This window comes from Carya illinoinensis, chromosome 15 (genome assembly GCF_018687715.1).
Source record: "Carya illinoinensis cultivar Pawnee chromosome 15, C.illinoinensisPawnee_v1, whole genome shotgun sequence".
Taxonomy (NCBI): Eukaryota; Viridiplantae; Streptophyta; class Magnoliopsida; order Fagales; family Juglandaceae; genus Carya; species Carya illinoinensis.
In genome coordinates this window covers 587,835-613,613 of record NC_056766.1, presented here as the reverse complement: position 1 = coordinate 613,613, position 25,779 = coordinate 587,835, and the positions used below count along the sequence as shown (strand labels likewise).

Below are 25,779 nucleotides of genomic sequence, written 5' to 3'. Positions count from 1 at the left end.
TTATAAAATGTATAGTACATGGATGATGAATTGACGAATTCAATTATTTTAAAAAAATAAAACTAAAAAAATTTAAAAATTTTTAAAAAAATAAAAAAAAATTGTGTAATATGTGATGTGTATGGTTTATAAATAGCAAAGCTGATTGCAAAATCCCAAAGCCCGGCCCAACATGCTAATATCAACGTGTCATTTGTGGTCACCACGCCTCATCAATCCAATCAAACCCTTTCCCTCCACAGAAAAAAGATTAAAAAAGAAAAAAATACCTGAAATAACTGTCGCTGTATGTCAGACTAGTGGTCTACCTTCGATGCAATCTCAATGTGAGATAATAGGATCTTCGACTCTTACCTCTTTCCCACAAAATCTAAGCCCTCGTCCGTACGTTCATGGCCACTCTTGCAGCAGGAGTGGGAGTGGGTATAGGAGTGAGTAAGCTCCACCTTCACAGTTGTACAAAACCAACATCCCTATTTCTCGGTAAAAAACTCAGAGTCAAACCAAGTGCAAGAATCACCGTTTCAAACCGCAAACAGTTCCTTGTATCTGCGTCACAAGGAGAGCTGATCGTCGATGCCGTTCGTGACCTCTTTTTGGCCGTGGGAGTGGGTCTGCCGTGCACTGTCATGGAGTGCGGTGATATAATTTACAGAAGCACTCTTCCTAAGTCGAATGGCTTGACGGTTACGATCCCCGGTGCGATTTTGGCCCTGGGCACTCTGTCTTACCTCTGGGCCACTCCTGGTGTCGCCCCTGGTTTCTTTGACATGTTTGTTCTTGCTTTTGTTGAGAGGTTTCTCAGACCTACTTACCGGAAGGTATCTGCCAATTTTAGCTTTAGTTGGTTTTGTTGGATCAGAATTCGGCCAATTGTATGACATGTGCTTAGTTATTTGGTTTTGGTTTTGGTTTTGGTTTTGTGTGACAGGATGATTTTGTTTTGGGGAAGAAGTTGGGGGAGGGTGCCTTTGGAGTGGTTTATAGAGCTTCATTGGCCGAGAAGCCCTCATCCAAGGTATTGTGTTTGATGTAATCCTCTGTCAAAACTTATTTTTTATCCTTTTTTTTATTTTTTTTAACTTGCCCTTCTATTTGTTTTACCACACAGATAAATTCAAGTCCAAAATAATTGAATTCCGCTGTTATTAATCACATAGTGTGAATCATGATTTGAGTGTGTAATTATGATCTTATCAGATAGTTGTGTCAACTTCTTTGCTTTATCAACAATAAGACATTAATGTGTTTGGCATTCTCTTATGAGGGGACACTTGAACTTGAACTTGAAATTTCATGGAATTGAATGCTGAATGTATATTAATGGCTTTTATTTGTCAATTTAAGGAAGATGACTTTTTTTTTCCCCTAAGCAGAAGGAAGGTGACTTGGTCTTGAAAAAAGCTACCGAATATGGTGCAGTGGAAATTTGGATGAATGAGCGTGTTCGAAGAGCTTGCGCAAATAGCTGTGCTGATTTTGTATACGGCTTTCTTGAGGTGTTGTTCTATTATGACTACTACTACCACCATATGAATTAAGGGTATCATTATCTTTATAAAATAAAAGATATACTTTCGAACCTCAATACTGCAGAAGCTGTTTTTGTTTAATCTTGTTATTGCTGTTGTCATGAAATTGTTCCAGAATTCTTCAAAAAAAGGAGGTGAGTATTGGCTTATATGGCGGTTTGAAGGGGAGGCCACACTTTCAGATTTGATGCAAAGTAAAGAGTTCCCCTATAATGTTGGTACTTTCTCTCATCAGCCATTTCATATTTGTATATTACACCCACTGTGCTAAGTTCGAGAATTTACTTTCTCATCAGACAAAGCCAAATGCCTGGGGTATTTATGTCACCTGTTAAAAGATTTTATGCAGAACAGAAAATGTGAAAAAGCTAGATCCTATTCTAGCTAGATTTAAACCCTTAAATCTTCAAGAGACTCCTTGAACCCATTAGGAACTTTTTATTGATAAGGCTTTAGAAAGTTCCATTTTGCATGCGAGAGACCAGTACACGGGAGACCAGTGTAAAGGCTCTGCAAAACTTGGTTTCAAAGTGAAAATATTATCCTAACTTATATGCTTTGATTCAACCGGGAAAGCCTAAAAACAATGAAAGAGTATAAAATATAAAAATCTGGAGTTTACATATACATATCATAACTTAGCAAAAGATTAGAACTAACCGTCCCCCATCAGGAATATACTAGAACATCAATTTAAGTCTGCAATCAGTGAGCAACAAACACTTACAAATATTCTTTCGTTTCCATAACTCGATGGTTTGATGGTCCATATATATATGTGTTCTTACATATCAATTCCTGGAAGCTTTTATTTAATGCTTAATGTGACTAAGATTAAGTAGCTTCTGAGTTTAACTTCAGAAATTCTTGTAGATTGTTTCTGTCCATTTTAGCTTTCCAATTCCCGTGTTTGTGATGGTTACATAAAAATGTCAGGTAGAAACTATGATTCTTGGAGAGGTCCAGGACATGCGTAAGGGTATAGAAAGGGAGAATAGAATCATACAAACAATCATGAGACAGCTCTTATTTGCATTGGATGGACTTCATTCAACTGGGATTGTGCATAGGGATATTAAGCCACAGAATGTTATTTTTTCTGAAGGTAATAGTTGCGTGCATTATTTTGCAATTAGTCAGTAAAAGGTTGGAAAAATTTCAGAGATAACATGTTCAATTTGGATGTTAACATTAAAACTTTAATAGGTTCTCGTACATTCAAAATAATTGATCTGGGAGCTGCAGCTGATTTGCGAGTGGGCATCAATTATATTCCAAAGGAGTTTCTTCTAGATCCAAGGTATCTTTGTTTCTGTCAATAAGCTACACATGTTACTTGTTTTATCTACCAAGAACTTTCCATGAACTTTACACTAGAAGTTGGTTATTGATAGTGCGGTTGATTCTGTGAGTGGAATGCGTTAAGCCCAAGGACAGAAACATGCACATCATTTCACAAAGGAACTGGTATTGATTTGTAGCAATTTACATTTAATTGACATTTTCATAGGAGGTAAGAACTTTACAAGGTGAAAACAACCTTATATTGACTCAAAGGTCATGGACTACTGGACTATTAGACAGACTTATTGTGTTTAATTTTCTAAAATTGAGTTTGTTAACTTGTTCAACCAAAACGAAGGTGCCTATTAATTAAAATGCAGTTTTATTTATTTAATCTTTTTTTCCCCGATATTTTTGAGATTTGGGGTGGAGGGAGGAGGGGCATACCATGAAAGGGGGTCATTTTTTGTTGTATATTGCACTTTGCAAATATTTCTAATAAGTATTCAAAGAAATACAGGAAACAGGTAACATATTAAATTGAAATTCCCGTATATTATCAGAGAGGGATGAAGATAAACTGATTGACTCAGTTAATTGCTTTTTAAAACGTGATCAAATTATTTCAAGCCCTATGGGAAAGATAAATTGGCAATAATGGCTTATTATATACGAATGGATGTCCAAATTCCCTGATAGTATGGGGATAAAATATTTCCAATTCGGTTGGCCAGTGAGGGCCGGACGACTGGTCTGAAAATTATTAGATGTTGTTAGAGTTGAGCAGCTTGAAAATCAAGTGAAAAATATCGGTTACTTTTCTCATCTTTTATTGTTTATGAGGAAACAAAACGAAATTAGGACTTTTGCTCTGCCTATACTTGCTGTCAATTAGGTTGTGACATGCTTGAAAAACTTAAAAACTCAGTCCAGAATTATTTAGAATGTTTACTTTGGTGTCTTTTTATTAAGTTAGCGACAAAGTTTTTTGGCTCTTTCATTTTCAGATATGCTGCGCCGGAGCAATACATCATGAGCACACAAACTCCATCTGCACCTTCAGCTCCAGTGGCAACTGCACTTTCCCCAGTCCTATGGCAGGTGCATACTAACTCTCAACGTCTCCAAAGTAATCTGTCATTTTACTGGCTTTCTTTCTGAGAGAATTGAGCTGTCTTTATTGGTTCTGATTATATGTCCTTGAACAGATGAATTTGCCTGATAGATTCGATATCTACAGTGCTGGTCTGATATTCCTCCAAATGGTGAGTAAAAAATACTGCTGAATATTCCCGGATTTGACTTGATACATAATAGTGGCCCATGATGAATAATAAATGGTTTGTGAAAAAGAGCAGCAGGGCCTTGCCTAATTGTGGCTTGTGACACTCGTGAATAACAGGCCATAGAGAGTGTTTTAAGGTTGCCTTCACCTTACACATCTAAAGGTAGCAGAATGCTTGTTCAATATTTTTCAAAGTCAGATATCCATCTATGGCATCTATCAACGACAACAATGACAATGTGACTAATTTCATCTACAAATATCATCATGAAGAGATTTTTAGCTGTCTGTTCTTTAACAGTTTTCATCTTGTAGGCATTCCCAGCATTGCGCTCTGATAGCGGCCTCATACAATTCAATCGCCAGTTAAAGAGATGTGACTATGATTTGGTTGGATGGAGAAAAAGTGTAGAGCCCCGTGCTAACTCTGAACTACGAAGGGGATTCGAGTTGTTGGATTTAGATGATGGTATAGGATGGGAACTTGTGACTTCAATGGTCAGATACAAAGCACGACAAAGAACCAGTGCAAAAGCTGCTTTAGCTCATCCCTACTTTGATAGGGAAGGGCTATTGGCTTTGTCGTTCATGCAGAAGCTGAGATTGCAATTCTTTCGTACAACACAACAAGACTACGGGGAAGCTGCCAAGTGGGTAATCGGGCTCATGGCAAAATCAGGGACGAAGCGGGATGGTGGCTTCACAGAAGCTCAGCTTCAAGAGCTCAAAGTCTGTACTGAAATTATATTGCTAGTAGAATTTACACACATTATCATCCACTGCGCACTCATTTTACAGAAAACTCAAAAAATATATTACACTTGCCAACACTTTTCAAGACATAATTAAGATATGCGGTATAAAGCTAACATTATTCTATTATGCAGAACATTGAGCCCAGGAAGAAGGCAAGTCCACAAAGGAATGCTCTTGCATCAGTTCTTCGACTCCAGAGGAAGATTATTAGAACATTGAATGAGAGCATGGATGAGCTTAACCAACGTAGGAAGAGCCTGTGGTGGAGCAGATGGATCCCCAGGGAGGAATGAAGTCTGCAAAAAAAAAAAAATATATATATATATATATAGTATTTTTTCCTTCTTTTGTACATCCGTACCGAATATCTTGTGGAATAGAGCGATATTTTACAATGAAAGAAATTAAATGGAATCTAATGAAAACATGTCTGGAATCTTTTGAACTCACATCTATTCACCTGCTCCATGGATCATAATTCTGCTGAACGTCATTCAATGCAGTACTGAAATAGCAAAGAAGCATCAAGCATGCTTGTCTTTTACATTAGTCGAGAAAAAAATTGACACGAAACTTGTGCCACATGCCTTGAGGTTCCAGTGGCCGGCTTTGGAGAATAACTTAAACTTTTCAATTTCATATTTGGAAGCTTTATTTTTTCTCCCAAGAATTGAATCATACTCTTTGCATTCAAAAACAGGAAAGTGTCCTTGATTATACATTTGAAGGAGAATAGAGGCTGTCTTCATCATTGAGAAGTGGCATTATTTTAATATTGACATTAGGCCTTTTTTTAACATTCTGATGAGCAAATTCCGACATTTCCTAACACGTTCAGTTGTGACTACTTCTAATCTTGGAATGAACATGTCAATTTCATTTCATTTTTCTTCATACAACCTGCAACTAAAGATCAGGGAATCATCATCGCCAGAACATGAGGATCGATCATAATGCATGTCAAAAATCGTTCAGAAGTTGATAACAATTAAAAATTTCTTCCAAAAAAAAAAAAAAAAGACGGTGCAACTTGGATGGCAAAATATCAGAAAGGCAATTGAGTTTCGATTTAGATACGAAAATCTTTTATAATCTCGTAAGTCATAACCAGCAATGCCATTGCTGGCTATATAGTCTTCTTTTTTTTTTAACCTCTTTCTGTTTGGATAAGTGCTAGTTATATGGTCAACGAGCAGATACAATCATATATATGTGCGCGCGCGCGTGCTAATTAACAAATTGTTCGTGCACTGATGAAGCTGTAATTAACTCATCATCCATGTTGCGGTTTATACAAGAAGATTCCTGTTAAGCAAAGGTTAGCTGTTACTAATATATGTTCATTAGTACAGTGATGAGGCTGTAATTAATCTGCTCATAATCCTATGTATGATCGACGCGTTGCGGATTATATAAGATTCCTGGTCAGCAAAAGTTGTCAAAGAGGCAAAGCTACTACGTGAGGAGGAAGTGGTGGAAGCAGCATGAATAAGCACAGCATGTGGGAAACGAAGTTCCTTGGTAAACAAAAGCCAACAGCAAGCATGGTGGAGAAGTTAATAAACTAATTGATTCAAAGCTTCCTGATGACATAAAAATAACAATTTGTATGCATTGAGTCTCTCACAGGCAATGGCATTGTAAACCACGAGACCTTCACGTGCAACTCTGACCTCCTTGTCCAGTACAACCAGACCATTTTTCAAAAGTATAAACAGTACAATAAACCCAGCATTAGACACTCCAAACTAAACCTGGGGACACACGTTCATCAAAGGGGCATTTCTTAGATTAACTTTATCACCCTTTGTCTCTAATCTAGTTGAGTTCCCAAAGCTTAGGGTGTCTCGCACTCTATTACACATATATTATTGTCTGCATTCTGTAAAAATAAAAAACAAAAAGGGTTTCGTGCAGATGCAGTAGCCTGGCATGCTTATGCCCCTTAACCAAAGAAAATTACACCAGTTTATGGAAATTGTGTTCGTATACTTGAGTGTGTGGTTCGATCATTTAGTCAACTTAATCATAATGGACTCAAATTCGGACAGACTAAAGCATATCATGATCTAATAAACTCAGGGACTTGAAAGATGAAATCAATCTTAGAAAGCAATATATCCTATAATTCAGAATCTACAAGACAACTAAGATCATGTGTATGTGTAATTAAGTTAACGAACACTACATATAGCATCTTAAAATCTTGTCTACTCTTTAAAAAAGGATGGAAGAGCAAACACTGGGTGCGCCTAATTCTATTTGACAGCTTAAAACCGTTCAAAGAGAGCATAGAAAACACAACTTCTTCTTTTTTCCCAATCAGAACAAGGATTAATGGAAGTTTGTGTCCTGATCAGTAAACGGGTGGAACACGAGACAAAGCAAGTGGGTGTTTGCTTGGATATTAGTTAAGTTGGATTTAACAGTATATAGTAATAGATCTGCGAAGCTAACTTCTTGTTTTAAAAATTAGTGTTACTGGTTTGGTCAGATTTTACCATATTGTTAACCCCAAGGCCCTGGAATACAAGTCGGAGAGAAAGACACAAAAGTTAAACATTGCTTGCCTGCAAACTTCAGTGCAGCCCGATTTAAACGCAAGCATTCAAACGTACAGGTATACTTACCACGCTTAATTCTGCTTGATATAACTATAAGAGAGCTTCCCAATCTCAGAAGGAACCATACCTATCAAAAACAAAAATCTCAGAAGGAACCATGAAAATGCAACTTCGGTAAAAAGCTACAAGTTCTACTCATAGATATCTAATGAATAATTGGATGAAGCTCAAAATTATTAATGAAGAATTCAAGCTTTTTCATTGGCATGATGTGTGCGCAGCCAAAATATCTAAATATAACACTTGTTTCTAAGACGTCAATCGCACCACAACCATAATTCTTATGTAAACACTTCGAATATGCTATCATATCCGGAATATGGTTCCAAAACAATATTATCCTAAAACCACTTAAACGACATTTTGTAGTAGAAACCTTGTCAAAAGCCTACTTCTTTGACCTCATATTAGTTTTTAAACTTTTCTGGAAACGGTTAACATCATTCTTATGTTGGATTCAACTGAGCCACGCATGCATCATACTGCCGTTTTAGGTGGATCCAACAAAATAAAATAAAGATAAATCAACAAAGAGAAGCACTAAAAAAGGGTAAGGTTTTTTCCTGTATCAAGAACAACAAAACATAATGCAGATATTGAAGGCAGCTAATAGACTACAGAAATTCGGTGCCTTGTAGAACCAAAATGGCCGACCCATTTTGCTGATGGGTAATGCCTACACTAACTAGGATATGAAGGAAAAAAAAATTAGGATGTGGAGTGTGATACTGTGACATAGCAAAGAGAGAGAGAGAGAGAGAGAGAGAGAGAGAGAGAAGGGGGGGTTGGGATTGTTTTGTATTTTCCTTGGTGTTGGGGTATGGATTCTCAAGTGGGGTTGGGGCCCATTTGGCATTGTCTAGTGGGTTTGGGGGCACTGCACGCCCTTTCATGCCCCATCGTTGGCTCTTTACTCGACCAACATGAGCCAAGACCACCTCCTCCACCCTATATAAGAACACCTTCCTGCACTTTGAGACCAACACACAGAAAAGTTGTTGCTCACTCTCAAAACAAAAAGGAAGAAAGAACTCCTCTGCGTTCAAAGAGAGACAGAAAAATCTAAGAGATGAAGATGAGCAGTGCGACCATTGGAGGATCCAAGAGAAGGCTATCTACTAGAGGACTTGGAGGGGTCCTCAGAGAGCAGAGGGCTAAGCTATACATAATCAGGAGATGTGTAGTTATGCTCCTTTGTTGGCATGATTGAAGTCCCCAGTCGGAAGGGCCATAAAGCTGACGAATTTTCTTTCTTCTTCTTCTTTTTCCTTATTTTCTTCTATGGTGGAGTGTAAATAGCAGCGGCGGATATTATGGGGAAGTTCAGCAAATTTTGTATCAGTTTGGCCTCAAGTGCTAGATGTATATCAGATAACATGAAAGAAGCTTAGATATTATATTTCAAGCAATATAGTTTGTGATGTTCTTTATTCTTTTCACCCTTCTTGTTATGTGCTTTCCCCTATATTTAGTATGGCAGATTAACAATGCGCTCACATGATCAATAGGAATATGGCCTCAAATTTGGTAGTTCTGCTCTTGAAGAGTTCTTATTGTTTCATTTCGACTGGGATTATGCCTAGACCGTGCCACTTTTATGCAATATTTGACCACTAAGAGTCCAAGACATGGTAGGATCCTTAATGCTTCCCTCAAAGATCAAAGCAAACTTATTTTTCTTAATGACCAGGGCCTTAAACTTGAAAGTTTTGCTCTTGAAAAGTTTTTCATCTTTTTAGTTTCATTTAGACTGCCTATGTCATGCCAATCATTGTAAGATTTGACCACTAAGCCATCATAGGATCCCTAAATCCAAAGCTCAAGGCAACTTATTCTTGGAGTTCTCTTTTTTCTCTTTATCCCACACTTTTATAATTTGTTTGAATCTTCTAAGAATTGTTCAGATTCGCAAAAGGAGTTTAGTGAAAAGTATTACCAACTGAACTCACAATCATAGAATGATTTTATCAGTCACCAGGACTGACAGAAACAGAGAAACTAGCCTCCGTGTTAGTGAAGGTTTTGTTGGGGGGACAATACTTATCTAATTGAAAGCTGTTGTTCTTTATTTCTAGGGCTTGAGAACTATACTACTGCGTGTGGAGATAAGGTATTTTCTGCCGGTGTCTTGTTAAGAAGTTTTTACACTAAAAATGCAGTGCATTAACCTTTACTAATGCCAATGAATATCTCAATTCTCTCTTCAAAGCTAAGAAGTAAAATGAACTGCATAAAATCACACACACACACACCAAAAGAAAAACGCAAATTTTCTGTTCGAGGGTCACAACCATTTATGATTTGATAAGTGATGTAGGCCCATTAATCATTTGAAGTGAGGTCTAGGTGTGATAATTGTACAATTCAAACTGCTCAAATGTAAAATCAAACTGTTTGTTTGCCTTTCTCTGGTACTGTTAGAAAGAATGGTCCAAAAAACGCTTAGACAAAGGAAAAGTATTATAGTTAGAGTACTTTGAAGTTGTATTCTAAGTATACTTAATGACAAAATTCCATCTAAAAGTGACCACTGACCATCCTATGTGTGTGTATATATATAGCTCTTTCAACTTCTTTTTCATTTCTCCAAGCTACCAAGAAGAAGTTTGCAAGAAACACAAACCTCGTCCAATTAGAGACAGACCGTTGGCCAATCACTATCATAAGCTTATCTTCGACCTTCTTGTCTTCAACCAGACAACATTAACTCATTTTCATATCATTATTTAACGCTAGCTAGGCACTGTCTTCCAGTTTTAAGGCGATTATTAATTTATTATTTAAAAAAAAAAAAAAAAGGAGTACTTATCTAAACACGCACCTTTGGTTGAGAGGGACAACTAGTTAACCTTAGTGGTCAAAACTCAATTTGTGGGGCGGTTGAATTATTGTCTACCGGACCCACATTCATGTGCGCCACCTGTACGGTCGAGATGGGCCTACATGCAAAACTATTCCCCTTTGTTTTGTTCCTGCTCTTTCGGCATGCACAGATGAGAAATCCATGGGGAAGAGGGCGGTGGAAATGGCACGTACTTTTGATTGTGGGTGAAAAAGTTGCAGCAGCTCTGCTCAATTACTCTGCTAGTACAAAACTGAAACGCAGAGGTGCGGTAGGTGGCTTCAGACGTGCCAAAATTGTGGCAATCTCTTAATGGGGGTCCTCTCTCAGCGTGTGATCACACGTTTCATCAATGATTCTCTCTTCTAAAGGAGTGTACAGAAATCTCAGATAGTTTGTATCTGCCTTCGGTTCAGTCATTTAGTACACAGTACAAGTTGATATTTTTATATTTATTGATAACATGGTCTGATAACTAGTCAATATCTGTAGCGTTTCCTTAAGCTTAATTTAGATTAGAAATGATGGAAAAGTGGAAAACAGAAACGGAGGTGAATGGTCAAAAAGGCAGCCTTATCATGCCCACGTGCGCCTCCTAATCCACAACCCCACCACATCGGTCAGATTCAATATCAGTCCAAACATTTGGGCCCCCACCTGACACACCCCTCTGTCCTCCAATAATGTACAGCATGAATGCTTTCTTCTCCTTCCCTAACCCCATCCACCTCACTGTTGAATATTGATTGGGATAACTCAATGTAAAGTCACTACTTTTTTCAAACACAACAACATGCATGGGCTTCATCAAAAAAAAAAAAAAAAAAACAACATGCATGGGCGACCATAAGAACTTCTTCTTCACTTAAAATATTACTTAAGGCTTATCATTTCATTTTTTTTTAACATAATTCTCATAGACCATGCTGTTGGTTTGGCCATTTGAGGTTAATTTAATGTTGTTTAAGTTTATTTTTTTAATAGCAGAATTGGTTTACACATCTCCTAATGAATGGGAGGATGATTTATAAGTATGTAATTTTAATAGATAGGATAAGATAGATATTGTTCTAATGTTCTTGTAGGATTGGTGGTGTTTCAAACCCCCAAGAACAGGACATGTGTTATCATATGTTGATAGAGAAAAAGTGAAGAGTTCAGATAAGATAACTATAATCATTGGTATTACTGTTCTGAAACTTCAAACCAAAACATTAGTATGGTATCGGCATAAACTTCGAAAAAGAAAAAGTCGAAGAATCAGAATGTCATTCACAACAAAAGAGTGAGAAGATATTTGCTGAGTTCAGTAAATTATGATTAGATTCATTGTTTGTGCCTGAATTCAATCGCATTTTAGTTAGAGCCAAACTGGCCAGGGTGTTGAGGTTCTTTTGTCTGTTCTTTAGTTGCATCATGGCATCCTTAGAAAGACCATGGCATTACTACTCGACGCTTTTAGAGCATACCATGGCCCTGGCTATGGTGCTGTTGCCATGGGACAAAGAACTTGAACCAGGACTTTTATGGCTTATACAACTAAAAGGGTACCCTACAGTGCCTATACTTACCTAGCAAAGCAGCAAGGGCACTCTCCTGCAACATGCTGCCAGGCTGCCAAGAAGGGCCCGATTTTCTGGTTACCAAGGACGGGTCTTCATCTTGGTTCCCCACAGGCAATCATGCTGCCCATGAACAATACACAAAGCACAGCACCCACAACCTCTGATAGACTGATAATCTGGCGAGCTATGTTGCCCTCTCAAGTCATTGTCAACACCAGCTCGTGTGGCCTGCCCTGCCCTGCCTCGTATGTCTATAGATAGTACTGTTTCAAATATCCGAAATCCAAGCTGTGCTGCTCATTGACTCATGCATGCTAATGTTTACTTTACTGTCAGAGTCAACACGCTCCAAGGTGGTCCACAGACTAGAGAAATATATTGAGCCCAAGAAAGAGGAAATAGTCAGCCGAAGTTGGACAAAAATATATGTCAAGCAAGCTTAGGAGTCTAGGCCCGAAAATAGACATCTAACATTCTGGTGGGCTGCACCGAAGACCTAAAATCCTTTCCTAACTCCAATTCATCCCTCCCAAAACAAAATGAGTTATAATATGACATAACCATCAATTCTCGTGCAAGTAGAGCTGACACTTACGTATTACCGCATATGGTCCCTGAGTAATCAAACCGTAATTTTGATCTGTACTGAAACATTATGTATTACTAGAGCAAAACGGTAGTCTTGCAACCATAGATTCAAAACGCTAGAAAAAGCTATATTATGAAAACTATTATAATCAAGCCTTGGAGCTAAATTTGAGAATAAAAGGAATCCAGATAGAACCACTGCAACTTTTATACCGTTTAAACAGAACAAGCATACCATACATTGATCCTTTCTCAAACACCGGTGTAATTACAGCGTGGGTTATATGACAGAAACTTCGGCCCCATGAATTACAACGCCATTTATCCAACCAAAAACCATACTTCGCCCACGAAAAAGATATACACTCCAACTTCTACAGCAAGGAATTATACTTCCGTCAAAAACATGTTTAAGGTGGAGTGTTAACAAAAAGTCGCCACAAAATTACAGTAAGATCAAAAATGCCCAAAGCATATTCAGTCAATCACCCTGCTCCCACCCCAAGCTAGAAAACTTTCTTGCGATCCAAATTCCTACAAAACCATTTGAAAAAAGCATTGACATCAAATTATGAGCAACCAAACATCATAATTTGACTATTTCAACAGAAAGCAAACGAGATGGCAGTGGAGACAACATACAAGCTGGCTCAGTCGAAATTCTGGAGGTGTATCAAGTTCTATGTTTGCGAGGGCAAGATTTTGGCACTCCTCTAGATCCTTCTTTAAATCCTCCGGTCCTAATTGAGCATAATCAGCTAGACGGGGCTTGCTCTTCCCTGCTCCATCATTCCAATTTCCATCCCTATTTGGAGACTGGCTCTGAAGTAGATCATCACAAAGAGACAGCCCTTCCACAAGTTGTTGAGAATCCAAAAGATTCTGCGACTCACTGTCCCACCATTTTGGATCTTCCTCAGCATAAACATCATTATTATCCACCACTTCATCAGCATGATTTTCTACCTTGTGTTGATCATCATAATCAGGCTTTTCATGTTCTGGTTGAACCTCATTTTCTATGCAAACAGTCTCAGCATGCTTCAATGAAATATTTTTTTTATAAGTAAATGCTTCAAAAAAAAATTAAAGATGGGAAACCAAGTAAACATCAGTACCTTGTTTTACATAGGCATTTGTGTTAAAAGGCAAAAGGTAAATATTTTCATCAACAGATTTATACTATAAGTTTGGTTGTGATCAATCGGTGCATTATCTCAATTCTTCCAGAAAGAATCTTTTTTTTAATTGCACGTATAGGGCCCAAAGTATAACTAAGATTGGTATCCACTGATAGAACACAAACAACTCTGACGCAATTGCGGAAAACATGAAGCAGCATATTTTCATGAATCATAACAAAAAGCAAATGTAAGTTCCATGCTGCTAGGAGAGGGAGAGAGTGAAAGTGGGGTGTTCTACCTGGGCATCAGGAACCGCACGAGTAACAGGAACATCCAGCCCAATGTCATAATCTGAACAACGCCTTTCAGCACGAGGAGGGTCAGGAGTCATGGACTTGGGTGTGACAGGATCCACTTTTCCAATCATTGACTCAATGCTTTCAGGGAAATCTTGGTCAGTTTTATCACCCTGCTTGACTTGCTGCTGTTGCTGATAAAATATTTTAGAGATAACATACTCCCCATCCTTTTCATCTTCACCAGTTCCCAAGTGATATTGATGCATAACCCAGTTAGTTTTCTCAGGTTTACCTCCTCTGACCATGCTCATGTACAGAACCATGATTTTCTTACACCCTCTTTGAACCCCATCCAAGATCACTGGTTTGGTTCTACCGGTCTTGTGCCAGCGGACATCACCAATATCATCACCATGAATCTTTCTACGCTTTCGGGTTCCCGTATTGTAGGCCTTGATCGCTCTATGAAAAAAATGACATACACTTCCATCTAGCTTGACACCTAATACATTTAAAAAAAAAAAAATTATAGATAATTAAATAGAAAACCAAGCAAAAATCAACCCACTGACCTGGTAAATTCTGCGGGTGGGTATAACAGATTCCATCATCTTCTTCAACAGTTGGGATAAACTCATCAATAAAAGGATGGGGCTTTACATCCCTGACTCCACCTTTTGCAAGTAAGTGCCAGATGATCTCTTGATCAGATGGATCAAACTTCACACCTCTAGGTAACCCAGGCCACTCTTGAACAACCTAAAAACAAACAGAATTCAAATTAAACAACAATCCTGCCTATATTGAAAAGTGTTGAAAATAATGTGAACCAAGTGAAATTCAGGTTGGGACAATCAAGTTGTATTCACAATAACATACAGTGACTAGTCAACACCAAGAAATTTCTCAGATGAAAGCAGCAGGAGAATGCCATGGGCACATAACAACTAAGCCAAACTTTTGGAAGAAAAAAAGGAAAGACTACAATATCAGCAAATACACGGGACAAATCTTGCAGCTTCTATCAATTTGCTATAATTGTCAGGTCGATGTTGGTCCAAGTTACTTAAGCTATGAGCATAATACTAGAAGGATGCACTTTATAATCCACTGTATACTAGTAGTAGACTTGCGCAATGTTTGGGGATCATTTAGTTATTAAAAGAAAACTAATATATGTAGTAGCTTAATGAAGACAAAATTATGAGTGATCAATACAGGAACCGACCATTACAACATTTATAGAGAGAAGATGGGAGAGAAATGGCTGATTGACATGGATGAATAATCATTAAATTCAAATGCATGTTTTGTTAGATAATGTAATAGCAAATGGGAAACGCTTAGACACATTAGAAATATTAAGAGAATGTCAGGAGAAGCACCAACCTCAAATCTATGAGAAATTACAAGCAAAGCAAATGTGAAACTAGTTCTCCACACCTACCTTGTGCATGGTTTGTAGATTGATAAACAGTACATACTTACCCTGTATATAGTTATCTGCCCAATTTGGCAATTTCTGTAGTTTCATGTGCAAAAGGTAAATGTTAAAAACAAATCTGCAAACGCACTTCAAATTCATACGTTACATATCAGTCCTATAGTTTTCTTTCTAGTCATTTTCTGAAGTGTTAATAAAACAGGCAAATACTACATAGTATTATTTCAATTGATTTGTAAACTTTCACCAACTAGACCTAAAAACTTTTATGGAACTTCGGAGTCGTCAAGCAATATTTCATTATCAATTATATTGCTGCATCCTAATCAGCCTGCATAATTAGATTGGAATTAGTTTCTAACATATGAGTAGGTGAATTAAGCAAAACAAGCTCGTGACTCATGGAAAAAAAATGTCGAAAAAGAAATAATGTTAACAATCCTTGTAAACAGCAGTAGGCACAGCATTCAATTAAATCGTTATATTTTCAACAAAACTGTAAAATAAAACTAAATAAATAGGATCTCGCTTTCAGCCTGCATCAATATCATATGACCCGTCCACATGAACTGCAATTACCAAGAACTAACTCCTAAAACTAACATCTTCTAGGAATTATCGATTAGAACTGATGATAACATTACATCACAAGAAAAAATAGAGATTATACATCACTGTTGTCAATTGTAAACTGGCAATTGGGACAAGCTCTTGCAGGGTTGCTCTTCCATGCAATTCTTTCAGGATGACAAGTTCCAGATGCACTCTTGATTTTTGTTGCAATTCTATTACTGTCCATCAACCATGATGGTCTTCATACATAACACAAATTAGTAAAACAAAATCATGACTTATTTCTAATCATAAAACTAGAAAATCTAAACAATACTCAAAGTGTCTTTGAATCCAGATCAATGTGAGATCAGCAATCCCTCAAGTCTATTTTTAAAGCACAATGAAGATAATAGTAGAGAAATAATCGATGGCAAAAGGAAAAGATCAAGAAGAAATAACAGCAATGAAAAAGAATGCCATTTTGTAACATTACCGGTTTCTGTCCACATGTTATCATCACTGTAACTATTTGCCAATCATTCAGAAACGCATATCAAAGTAGATCCAAAAATGCCCCATAACAAAACACCTCAAGATCACATTAGCAAAACTTGAGGCCCTCACAAAGGCAAACCAATATTTATCTACAATGAAAAGTATCGGTGTCTACAAGCAGTGGTATCAAAATTTTTGATATCCACAGAAGAACAAACCATCCATCTAAAAATAAGGGGCATAACACAAAATTCTGAAAGCACAAACATTGTGAACACAGGCGACATGACAGTAAGAAGTAAATAAAAATACGAAAATAAACAAAAGTGCCATGCTAAGGTAATTAGAATGATCATGAAGAAAAGATAGGCAACAACAATAACGTATGTTACATGGAAATATCCAGGCGCAAATGATTATAAAAATTTTTTTCCCAACCTTCAATTTTTTTTACTTTCTTATTTTTTCTCTAGTCGGTAGCCCCTAAACTTACCCCCAAAAAGGATTTCCGATAGTCAGCAGATATATTCATATGGGAAGGTAAAAAAGAAGGAGAAAATAGCATAGATTGAAATCAAATACCCACATATAAAAAATCGCACTTGTCCCTGGTGCCAAACACAACATCATTCCTATCTGTAGCTACTACGAGCAAATTGATATTAGAAACAAAAACCACCGTCAAGAGGAAAAGTTTAAATGTCCTGAATAGTGCCAAAATATAACATCCCCTGTAGGAATAACAGGTTAAACTAGGTAACTCGGACAAGAAAAGAAGTAAGAGCATGAGATTCAACCTTTGCAGACTGAATGCCACTCTTGTTAAGACTTATTTATGAGTTCAGAGTGTGTGTGTGTGTGAGAGAGAGAGAGAGAGAGAGAGAGAGAGATACCCTGCCATTGGAGTGCGGAGTGGAGTGGTGGTGATGAATCAAGCAACTAAAAGAGATCCAAAGACGATAGATTTCGCTCTTCTCCGCCTCCTGCCGATGAAAACTACAACTTCTGTAAATATAAATAGAGAGGAACTCACCTCCCACTTTCGTTACATACGTATTTATATCATCCCAAGTTTTCTACAAAGAATAATCTGGATTTTGAAATTCGAATTGAAACCATTTTTATTTTAAAAAAGCAACAGTGAATAATGAGGAAGACGGTGGAAATAATAGTTATAAATTAAAAAATAAAAAATAAAAAGAGAGAGTGCGCCACTTCGACTTCCGGTCGGAGTGGTCGTGGGGTATAACTCTATCGTACGGGGAAGACTTCTCTCTCTCTTTTTTTTTTGAATAAATTTAAGGTCAACATGTATACCTTTATTGAATGAAAAACTCTACTTTCCTAGAGGATTCACCGAATTTTTTTTTAATTTTTTAATTTAGTAATTAAGTAAGAATTTATAAATGAATATGTGCTCTTTTTTAAATTTAAATAGTGAAAAAAAGTTTTTAAAAAAATTCTTCAACTAATCGGTAGAGGATCTATGTAGAAATTCTCTATAAACGCAGCAATATCCTTATTGAATATATCAGAAAAATTAAGTTAATCAATACAATACTTTTCCCTAAGGCTAGTATTAGTAACATGTAAAGAACCTTCTTCTATCCATTCCCTTTTCTCTACCCCTGTTAGAGCAGTTTTGCAAGTCTATTGGCTATATTATTAGTCTCTCTATATACAAACTCTGTCAACACTACATCAGCACGATTCATTGCCTTCACTACAACTTGCGAGTTCCCTTCAAGCACAACCTTTTCCAAACTCAGCTCCAAACAAAGTATTGTAGCTCTTCGGAGAGCCAGAGCCTCTACTATACAAGCCACTTCCTAGTTCTCCTCAATAGAGCACAAACATGCCAGAATTTTCCCTTGATCATCCCTTACAATAACCCTAATCTCCACTCTCTTCATATTGGCATCTTCTGCATCATCCCAGTGTAATTTGACTTCACCTACTAATGGCTTCTCCCATTTTGTAGATTCCCTTCTCGAATTTTTGAAATTTACCCCCTTCTAAAGGCAACTGAAGTTTACATCCTTGTATTCCACTATCGCCTGCTTTGCAGCTTTTACTTATTGTCTTGGATCATCAAACCTATTCTAAAAAATCAAAGTATTTCTCCTCATCCAGATCCTTCTCATGATGTAAGCCACAAGTTCCACCTCATCCCTATCCAACTTCTATTGCATAATATTCCATAACTCATCAAAAGAAAGCACAATATTGCTCCATTTTTTCACTAGGCTCTCATTTTTTGCCCACACATCAATAGTAGCAAGGCACCTCCATGGTACATGGATGACTGTCTCAACCTCTATTTCACAAATAGGACATATCTTCGAGTCAATGATTTGTTTCTTAAACTAATTAGCCTTAGTGGGTAAGATTTCGTGCTCAACTTTTCATAGAAAAAACCTCACAACTCCCTGAACCTCCAAATCCCACATCTGCTTCCATAAACCAGTCGGTTCATTCTTCCTTGAGGCTTCCCCCACCACCCTCTTCACTCTCTTTACCAAGATAATAAACAGATTTAACTGAATATCTACCATTTTTCACTAGACCCCAAATCATCTTATCCTTCACCCCCTCCCTCCCCCCACCTACTCAAAGGTATACTACAAATCATTTCAGCTTCCACTTTGTCAAAAGTGTCATAAATCAAAAACCTATCCCAAGAGGCAGTATTAGAATCAATGAGTTGGTCTACACAAGTATCATAATGTAGATTCTTCAAAGGGGATTGGACCTTGAAAGAACTAGGGACAGGTAATGTAACAGCCCGCTAGAAATTCAATTGTGAAATTTTTATTAACTTTAGGAACCTCGTGAAAACCCTATAAGTTTTCACGAATCCATTAATCGTATAGGTTTTTGTCTAACTACATAGTTAGTGTTATTATTTACTATGGTATCAGAAGTGTGTTTTTGATTATTGGAGATAGTTAGAAGTGTCAAAATGTATTATGGTTTATGCCATTAGACTCGGAGGGCTATTTAAAGTCTTATGGCGCAATAACATTTTTTCATATTTTCGGACAAAACGTCTGTTCAAAACTGTAGATATTATTAGATAAAAAGAAATATCTTGAGGTAATTTTCATGAATATTATTGGGTAAAAATATTTTGAGTTGATTTTTATAGATATTATTAGATAAAAATATCTTAAGTTGATTTTTTGTAGATACTATTGGATAGAATATTATGAGATAATCTTTTATAGATATTTTGGGTAGGAGAAAACTACACTCAACTCTCAACTCCAGCCTCATCTCTTCCATATCTCATCCATAAGTATCTCCAGCCACCTCTCCCCACGAAAGTATCTTCATTTACACTTTCCATTGAAAGAATATCAAACACTCTCTCTCGGACAGCTTTTAGAAGGTATTTTGCACGCCAATTTCGAAGCTGTTGTAAGTGTTTTATCATAAAGTCTCCTTCATATAAGTTGTTCCTTTCTCCAGTCAAATATTGTATAAACTATAGAAAGGTCATTCTGGGAGGTAAACTGGAGAATATGTTATAATTTGGAGTTTTTGACCAAGCTAATGGATAGATATTGGTCCGAAATTTTTATGGAGTATTGTTAACATGTATATATGATTATTGGTTGAGGATTTTTGCATGATTAAAGGTTTTGATGAAAGATTTTCGTAGATTTAGAAACTTAGAAACTGGAAGAAGAAAAACAGTTTTTGTTTTGAGAAAGTTTAACTCTTTGGTGGTCTAAACCTATTCTAATGACTTTAATAATTTTATTGGAGGATTCTAAGTATCTTATATACATGTTATATTATTATTTTGAAGATATTTGATGTTAGTTTCAAAGATATGAAATTTTATGCAAAGAGATATTCAGATAAGCCAAAGTGTGGATATTCTTGGCTAAATTTATGTTTTGGTTAATTTCTAACCATGTGATCTTGAATTAGAAGCTTATATATGTTTTAGGACATCTTTTTAAACCATGTAATAGTTTGGTTTGAAGATCATATATTTATAAGTCATAGATCAAGAGATTTATCAAAACTAGTTGAGGAAAAAGTTTCTGTTTTTGGACTAAGTGTAAAACCAAAAACTCCAAATGTTATTTTGTGATTTTGGTGACTTTAGTTTGATGATTTAAAGCATGGTTGATGTTAGGATGATATTATGAATATGTTAGAAGTAAGATTTGATTTTTGAAATTCTTGGAGATGTTTTGATTTAAGGTCAAAACTTGTGATTCAAGTGCTTGGATCTTTTTTACAAAAAAGTTTGGTGTTGATTATTAGCTTTTTCTAAATGGATATTTTAAGTATGGTTTTGAACTTAGGATTGGAAGATGTTTGTTGCAAAATTTTGGTTTAAGCATGAGTTTTGAAGTTGGAAGGAATTGCAACAAAAATCAAGGGAAATGGCCTATGGATGTTTCGGCCATAGTGTGTTTTCCATAGTTGTGTTTTGTTTTAAATTTTTCTAAGTTGATATTTAAGTTTAGGACAAAATTTACATGAGGAATGTAAATTTTGAAAACTTTTGAAATTAGTATGCAAAATCCTTAAGTTATGGGTAAAACGGTCATTTTCCCACATGTAGAGAGTAAAATGAAAATTTTACTCTTTAAGTTAGTATTTTCCATATTTCAAATATTTAGTGATTTAGTTCTAACTTTTAGAATCACTAATTACAGTTCCTCGTGGTCGCACTTAAAGTTTTATAAGAAACGCGGAGATCGAGGTAAGTTAACTTTTAACTTACTAGCAGTCTACTGTGTATGTGTGCTAAGTAAAAGAACTACAGTGTATATATGTGTGTTATCATATATGTCATGCCATGCCAAATTATCACGTAATTGTCTATTATACAGAATTTATTCTGTCATCAATTTTTATCTGTTACATAATATATTCTGTCATGTATTACTGTACCTTACAAGTACGTCATACTAAGTATGTCATATATTACATGTATGTCAAGTCATGTAATATTCACTGTTGTAAGTATGTCATGTTAAATATGTTGTCTATTATATGTTATGTCATGTTACGAAATGTTTTTATCTTAAGTTGGTCATGTATTTCAAGTTATATTCAAGTCACGTTATGTTACGTCAGGGCTTCAGTCCTTTCATATTCCAGTCACGTTTCATCTTGATTACTTATGTATGGGGTCACAACAATTATGGCGCATACACTACGTGAGACACAGCATTTGTGACACGTAGAATACATGGGGCCACAACAACTGTGGAGTATGTATTTAAGCAGTTAAAGAATAAGTTTCCGTAGAATACATGGGGCCACAACAACTGTGGAGTATGTATTTACACGTAGAATACATGAGGCCACAACAACTGTGGAGTATGTATTTTTCATGTTAAGTCAAGTTTATGTAGAATACATGGGGCCACAACAACTGTGGAGTATGTATTTTTCATGTTAAGTCAAGTTTGTGTAGAATACATGGGGCCACAACAATTGTGGAGTATGTATTTACATGTAGAATACATGGGGCCACAACAACTGTGGAGTATGTATTTTTCATGTTAAGTCAAGTTTCAGATCAAGTTCATGTCAAGTCAAGTTCAGTTCATGTTTCAATTTAAGTTATGTCAATTATGCTATGTTGTACGCCAAGTTATGCTTTAATTACTTATGAATTTGATTATACATTTATGTTTTTACTGTCATGCATGCATCATTAGCTTGTGTGGAAGTTTTTTGTTAACTTATTGAGATTTGTAATCAAATCTCACTTTGGTAGTCCCAACTACCATTCCCCCCGAATGGTAGATCTTATTACAGGATCTGAAGGAGAATCAGGAGCTGATCAACTAGACACAGTTGACTAAGCGACGGTGCAACGTCAATGTTAATATAGTAGTTAACGTAAATTACTACTTGTACAATGGAGTTGCATCTTTAGTATTTTTTGGATCATAACTATTTTGGACTAGTGTTGTGATCTACTCAATAGGTCTTTATGTATGAAGTATGTTTTAAGCATTTAGGATATTTTCAATTTGGTGCTTAGTATTGCTAAAGAAAAAAATTATCCGCTGCGAATATTGCATAATGTTAGATGCATGTTAGGAACATTGCATCTTATATGTCATGAACGGGGGCAGGTAACCTTATGTTGCATATCTCGACGCTTCAAATGTTCGTCCGATCCCAAACGGAATTTGGGGGCGTCACAAGTAACCACCTATTTTGCAAGATTTTAATAGTCTTACCATCCCCTACTCTCCACAAAATACCATCTTTAAAAAGGTCTATAGCAAACCACTGGCTCCTCCAAATAAAGGAAGGGCCATAGCCCAGTTTTGCTTCAGTAAGCTTTCCCCTTTGAAAACACTTCTCCTTCATTATCTTTGCCACCAAAAGAGAGGAAGAATTAAGCATCCTCCAACACTGCTTTACTAACATTGCTATATTGAAGACTTCAATATCCCTAAACTCCAATCCCCCATCTCTTTTGGAATCCCCAATTTTCTTCTAACTTCTCAACTGCACTTTTTTCTCTTGCTTGTGCCCTAACCACAATTTAGCCATAAGTGATGAGATCTTTTGTTTGGTCAGCTTGAACACACTCATAGAAAAGGTTGGAATGGTTTGAACCATAGCTTTCAACAATACTTATTTTCCAGCTTGTGAAAGAAACAAGTTCTTCTAGTTATGTAACTTAGCCTAAACCCTTTCCTTAACAACTTTGAATGTATTATACTTTGACCTTTCAACCATAACAGGTAGGCCAAGGTATTTCTCATAAGATCCACACACAGGTACCCCTGCTAGACTTTGAATTTGTTGTCTCACAATTCTTACATTGTTGGAGCTGAAGAAAATAGTTGTTTTCTGCAGATTTAATTATTGTCCTGAGGCCTTGCCATATCTCTCCACTAAACCATGTATTTTGTGCCACTTATCCATTCTAGCTCTCCCAAAGATGACATAGTCATATGCAAACAGAAAATGACTTACCCGTGTTCCTCCTTTGGCAATTGCAATCCCTTTTATCTCCCTTTTATTTTCAGCCACATTAATCAATGAACTAAGTCCCTCTACATAAGGGGAAGTAGGGTCCCCTTGTCTAATTCCTCATGTAGGTTTTATTACCTTACCAGACTACCCATTCATAAGAACCGAGTAGGTGATAGAAAAAATACATTGCATAATCAAGCCAATCCACCTTTCACCAATCTCATTCTCCTTATCAAACTCTCCACAAACTTCCACTCAAGCCTGTCATATGCTTTTGCCATGTTCAGCTTTAAGGCCATACTCCCCATCCTCCCCTTTTGCCTAGTCTTCATCATGTGCAAAGCCTCATATGCAATCATCACATTATTGGTTATCAACTCCCTAGAATGAAAGCACTTTGACTGCTGGAAATTAGAACATGAAGCACTTTCTTGAGTCTATTTGTCAAAACCTTTGATGCCAACTTATAGATGATATTACAAAGGCTAATTGGCCTAAATTCACTAGCCAATAATGGGTTCTTAACCTTCAGAATCAAGGCTATATATGTGTAATTAATTCTGCTCCCCAATCCCTCTTCACCATTAAAAAAATAGAGAATAGTTTTACACACACTCTTCACGTACTGTGCTCTAATAGGCCTAGTAAAAACAGGCCCAATATCCATCAAGCTCTGGGGATTTCAATGGTGCCATTTACTTCAAGGCAACCTCAACTTCTTCCTTAGTAAAAACTCTTTGTAGCTCCTCATTCATGGCAGGTGTAACCCTCGGCATTAATTCTCTCAAACACTCATCAATGGCTTCCATAGTGGGACTAGCAGTTTCAAACATTTTTAGAAAATACCAGAAAAATACCTTTTCCATCTCGCCTTGCTCAAACACCACCCTGCCATTAACATCCTTAATTTTTTTCACCCTATTCTTATTTCTCCTTTGGCTAGCACATGAATGAAAGAATTTTGTATTCTTGTCCCCCTTTCGATTCCAATTCCTCTTGGCCCTCTGCTTCCATTTTAGATTTTCCCGTTCTAGTAGTAATCCCAGCTCCCTTTATAGGTCTTTAGTAGTTATAGCATTGTGAGGGGCCTCATTTTCTTGTTCCTCCTTCAACCTTTCTGTTATTTCTTTTATAAGTTTCTTTGCATTGTGACTCTTTTGAGAACTCCAATGCAGTAACTCTCTTTTACAACTTAATAGTTTTTGCTGCACTTGCCCCAACAAATTCTACTAAGCAATTCTCCTCCTCCACACATCTTCAATAACAGCCTCTCCATCTTCCTCAAGGATCCATTTAACTTCAAACTGAATATTCTTCTTCCTCTTTTATCCAGTACGCCACCCTTATTCATACTCGACAAAAGTGTCTTATGGTCAGATTGTCTTGCTGTTAATACTTCTACCTCTTTATTTTTAAACATCTCTGACCACCTGCAGTTAGTCACTGCATTGTCAAGCCTTTCCTTAGTGTGATCTTTTGAGGATCATTTCCGAATTGTTTGGGTATGGTAGGAACGAACCCACTCGACTTGAACTCGTAATTCAACTTCCAACCAAATATAAAAATCCCCTTTCCTTTAGAATATTGATGCTACCGCCACTACCATCACCATGAGCAATAGCAAATATAGTTGTAAAATATATCGAAAAATCAATTAACCAGGTTGAATCTATTGTCCAATACCAGTTCTCCTATTTAGCAAAACCAGTGTTAAAAATTGGTCTGGTTCTATTTTTGTTTTTAGAGCACCAATTTGAACCAAACCGGACCATTATATATATTATTTTTACTTTTTTATATTATATAAAAAAATTTATATAAATTTTATATTATATTATATGTTAAATTGCTAATTAATATAATATGAAATTCTAAAATCTTATTACTCATGTTTACTAATATTATAACATAAAATTAATATAACATTTGATTATGATATATAACATAAATTAATCTTATAAGTTTTAATATAACATTTGAATTTTGATATAACATATAAAATTTAATTTTATAACATAAAACTAATTTAACTTTACTAATAACATAAAATGAGAGATATGGGTCAATCACTTGCTAAAATTTTGTTGGAGTATGTTTTGTTTATCCATGAAACTTGAAAAACCAGACCGGACTAGATCGAAAATCAAAAGTTCTGGTTTGGTGGTAAATCGTTCTAGTATCAATTCTTAAATTTTTAAAATTGGTATATATTGGTTCGTAGGGGTGTAAACCGATACATTCAGTTATGTTTTGGTCAAAGACTAAAATTGAAACAGACTACTTTATACATGTTTAAAATCACTCGAACTGGCCGATTATGGGAGAGAAAACTGTTAGAATCGGTTTCGGCTAGTTTCTGGTTGATTCGCTGATTTCCAGTTGGTCACGCAACCACAAATATAATGTTACAAACC

General features: G+C 36.3%; 3 protein-coding genes and 1 long non-coding RNA gene across 5 annotated transcripts; 2 read left to right on the top strand and 2 right to left on the bottom strand.

Moving 5' to 3' along the window:
* Positions 1-290: 290 nt before the first annotated feature.
* Positions 291-5,306, top strand: LOC122296449 (serine/threonine-protein kinase STN7, chloroplastic). Its single transcript, XM_043106178.1, has 10 exons — positions 291-821; positions 932-1,018; positions 1,377-1,499; positions 1,648-1,746; positions 2,469-2,637; positions 2,739-2,832; positions 3,824-3,917; positions 4,025-4,081; positions 4,417-4,830; positions 4,989-5,306. Exons 1-10 carry the CDS (start codon positions 393-395, stop codon positions 5,148-5,150), a joined length of 1,728 nt encoding a protein of 575 aa, XP_042962112.1. The 5' UTR covers positions 291-392; the 3' UTR covers positions 5,151-5,306.
* A 1,108-nt stretch (positions 5,307-6,414) lies between these two features.
* LOC122296451 lies at positions 6,415-12,270 on the bottom strand. The gene is made up of 2 exons (XR_006238528.1): positions 11,895-12,270; positions 6,415-7,548 (listed from the first exon to the last, which is right to left on the bottom strand). It is a non-coding gene; the product is annotated as an uncharacterized LOC122296451 (long non-coding RNA).
* Positions 8,328-8,890, top strand: LOC122296450 (small polypeptide DEVIL 4-like). Its single transcript, XM_043106179.1, has one exon. It carries the CDS (start codon positions 8,551-8,553, stop codon positions 8,689-8,691), a length of 141 nt encoding a protein of 46 aa, XP_042962113.1. The 5' UTR covers positions 8,328-8,550; the 3' UTR covers positions 8,692-8,890.
* Positions 12,271-12,664: 394 nt separating the features above from the next.
* LOC122296512 (SUPPRESSOR OF GAMMA RESPONSE 1) lies at positions 12,665-17,569 on the bottom strand. Of its 2 annotated transcripts, none has more exons than XM_043106280.1 (6): positions 17,287-17,569; positions 16,014-16,155; positions 14,472-14,658; positions 13,899-14,401; positions 13,119-13,517; positions 12,665-13,010 (listed from the first exon to the last, which is right to left on the bottom strand). In XM_043106280.1, the coding sequence occupies exons 1-6, from the start codon at positions 17,292-17,294 to the stop codon at positions 12,954-12,956; spliced, it is 1,296 nt and encodes a 431-aa protein (XP_042962214.1). In that variant the 5' UTR covers positions 17,295-17,569; the 3' UTR covers positions 12,665-12,953. The 2 variants fall into 2 exon arrangements, with proteins under 2 accessions (XP_042962214.1, XP_042962213.1); XM_043106279.1 differs by lacking the exon at positions 17,287-17,569 and adding an exon at positions 16,980-17,038.
* Between the last annotated feature and the right edge of the window lie 8,210 nt (positions 17,570-25,779).

Coding starts and splice junctions, on each gene's coding strand:
- LOC122296449 (XM_043106178.1), top strand. CDS start 393: ATGGCCACTCTTGCAGCAGGAGTGGGAGTGGGTATAGGAGTGAGTAAG. Junction 1,747..2,468: donor GTAAAGAGTTCCCCTATAAT/GTTGGTACTTTC, acceptor TAAAAATGTCAG/GTAGAAACTATGATTCTTGG. Junction 2,638..2,738: donor GAATGTTATTTTTTCTGAAG/GTAATAGTTGCG, acceptor AAACTTTAATAG/GTTCTCGTACATTCAAAATA.
- LOC122296512 (XM_043106279.1), bottom strand. CDS start 17,023: ATGATGTTGTGTTTGGCACCAGGGACAAGTGCGATTTTTTATAT. Junction 14,659..16,013: donor TTACAATTGACAACAGTGAT/GTATAATCTCTA, acceptor GTTTGTTTTTAG/GTTGTTCAAGAGTGGCCTGG. Junction 13,011..13,118: donor AATTTCGACTGAGCCAGCTT/GTATGTTGTCTC, acceptor ATGGTTTTGTAG/GAATTTGGATCGCAAGAAAG.
- LOC122296450 (XM_043106179.1), top strand. CDS start 8,551: ATGAAGATGAGCAGTGCGACCATTGGAGGATCCAAGAGAAGGCTATCT.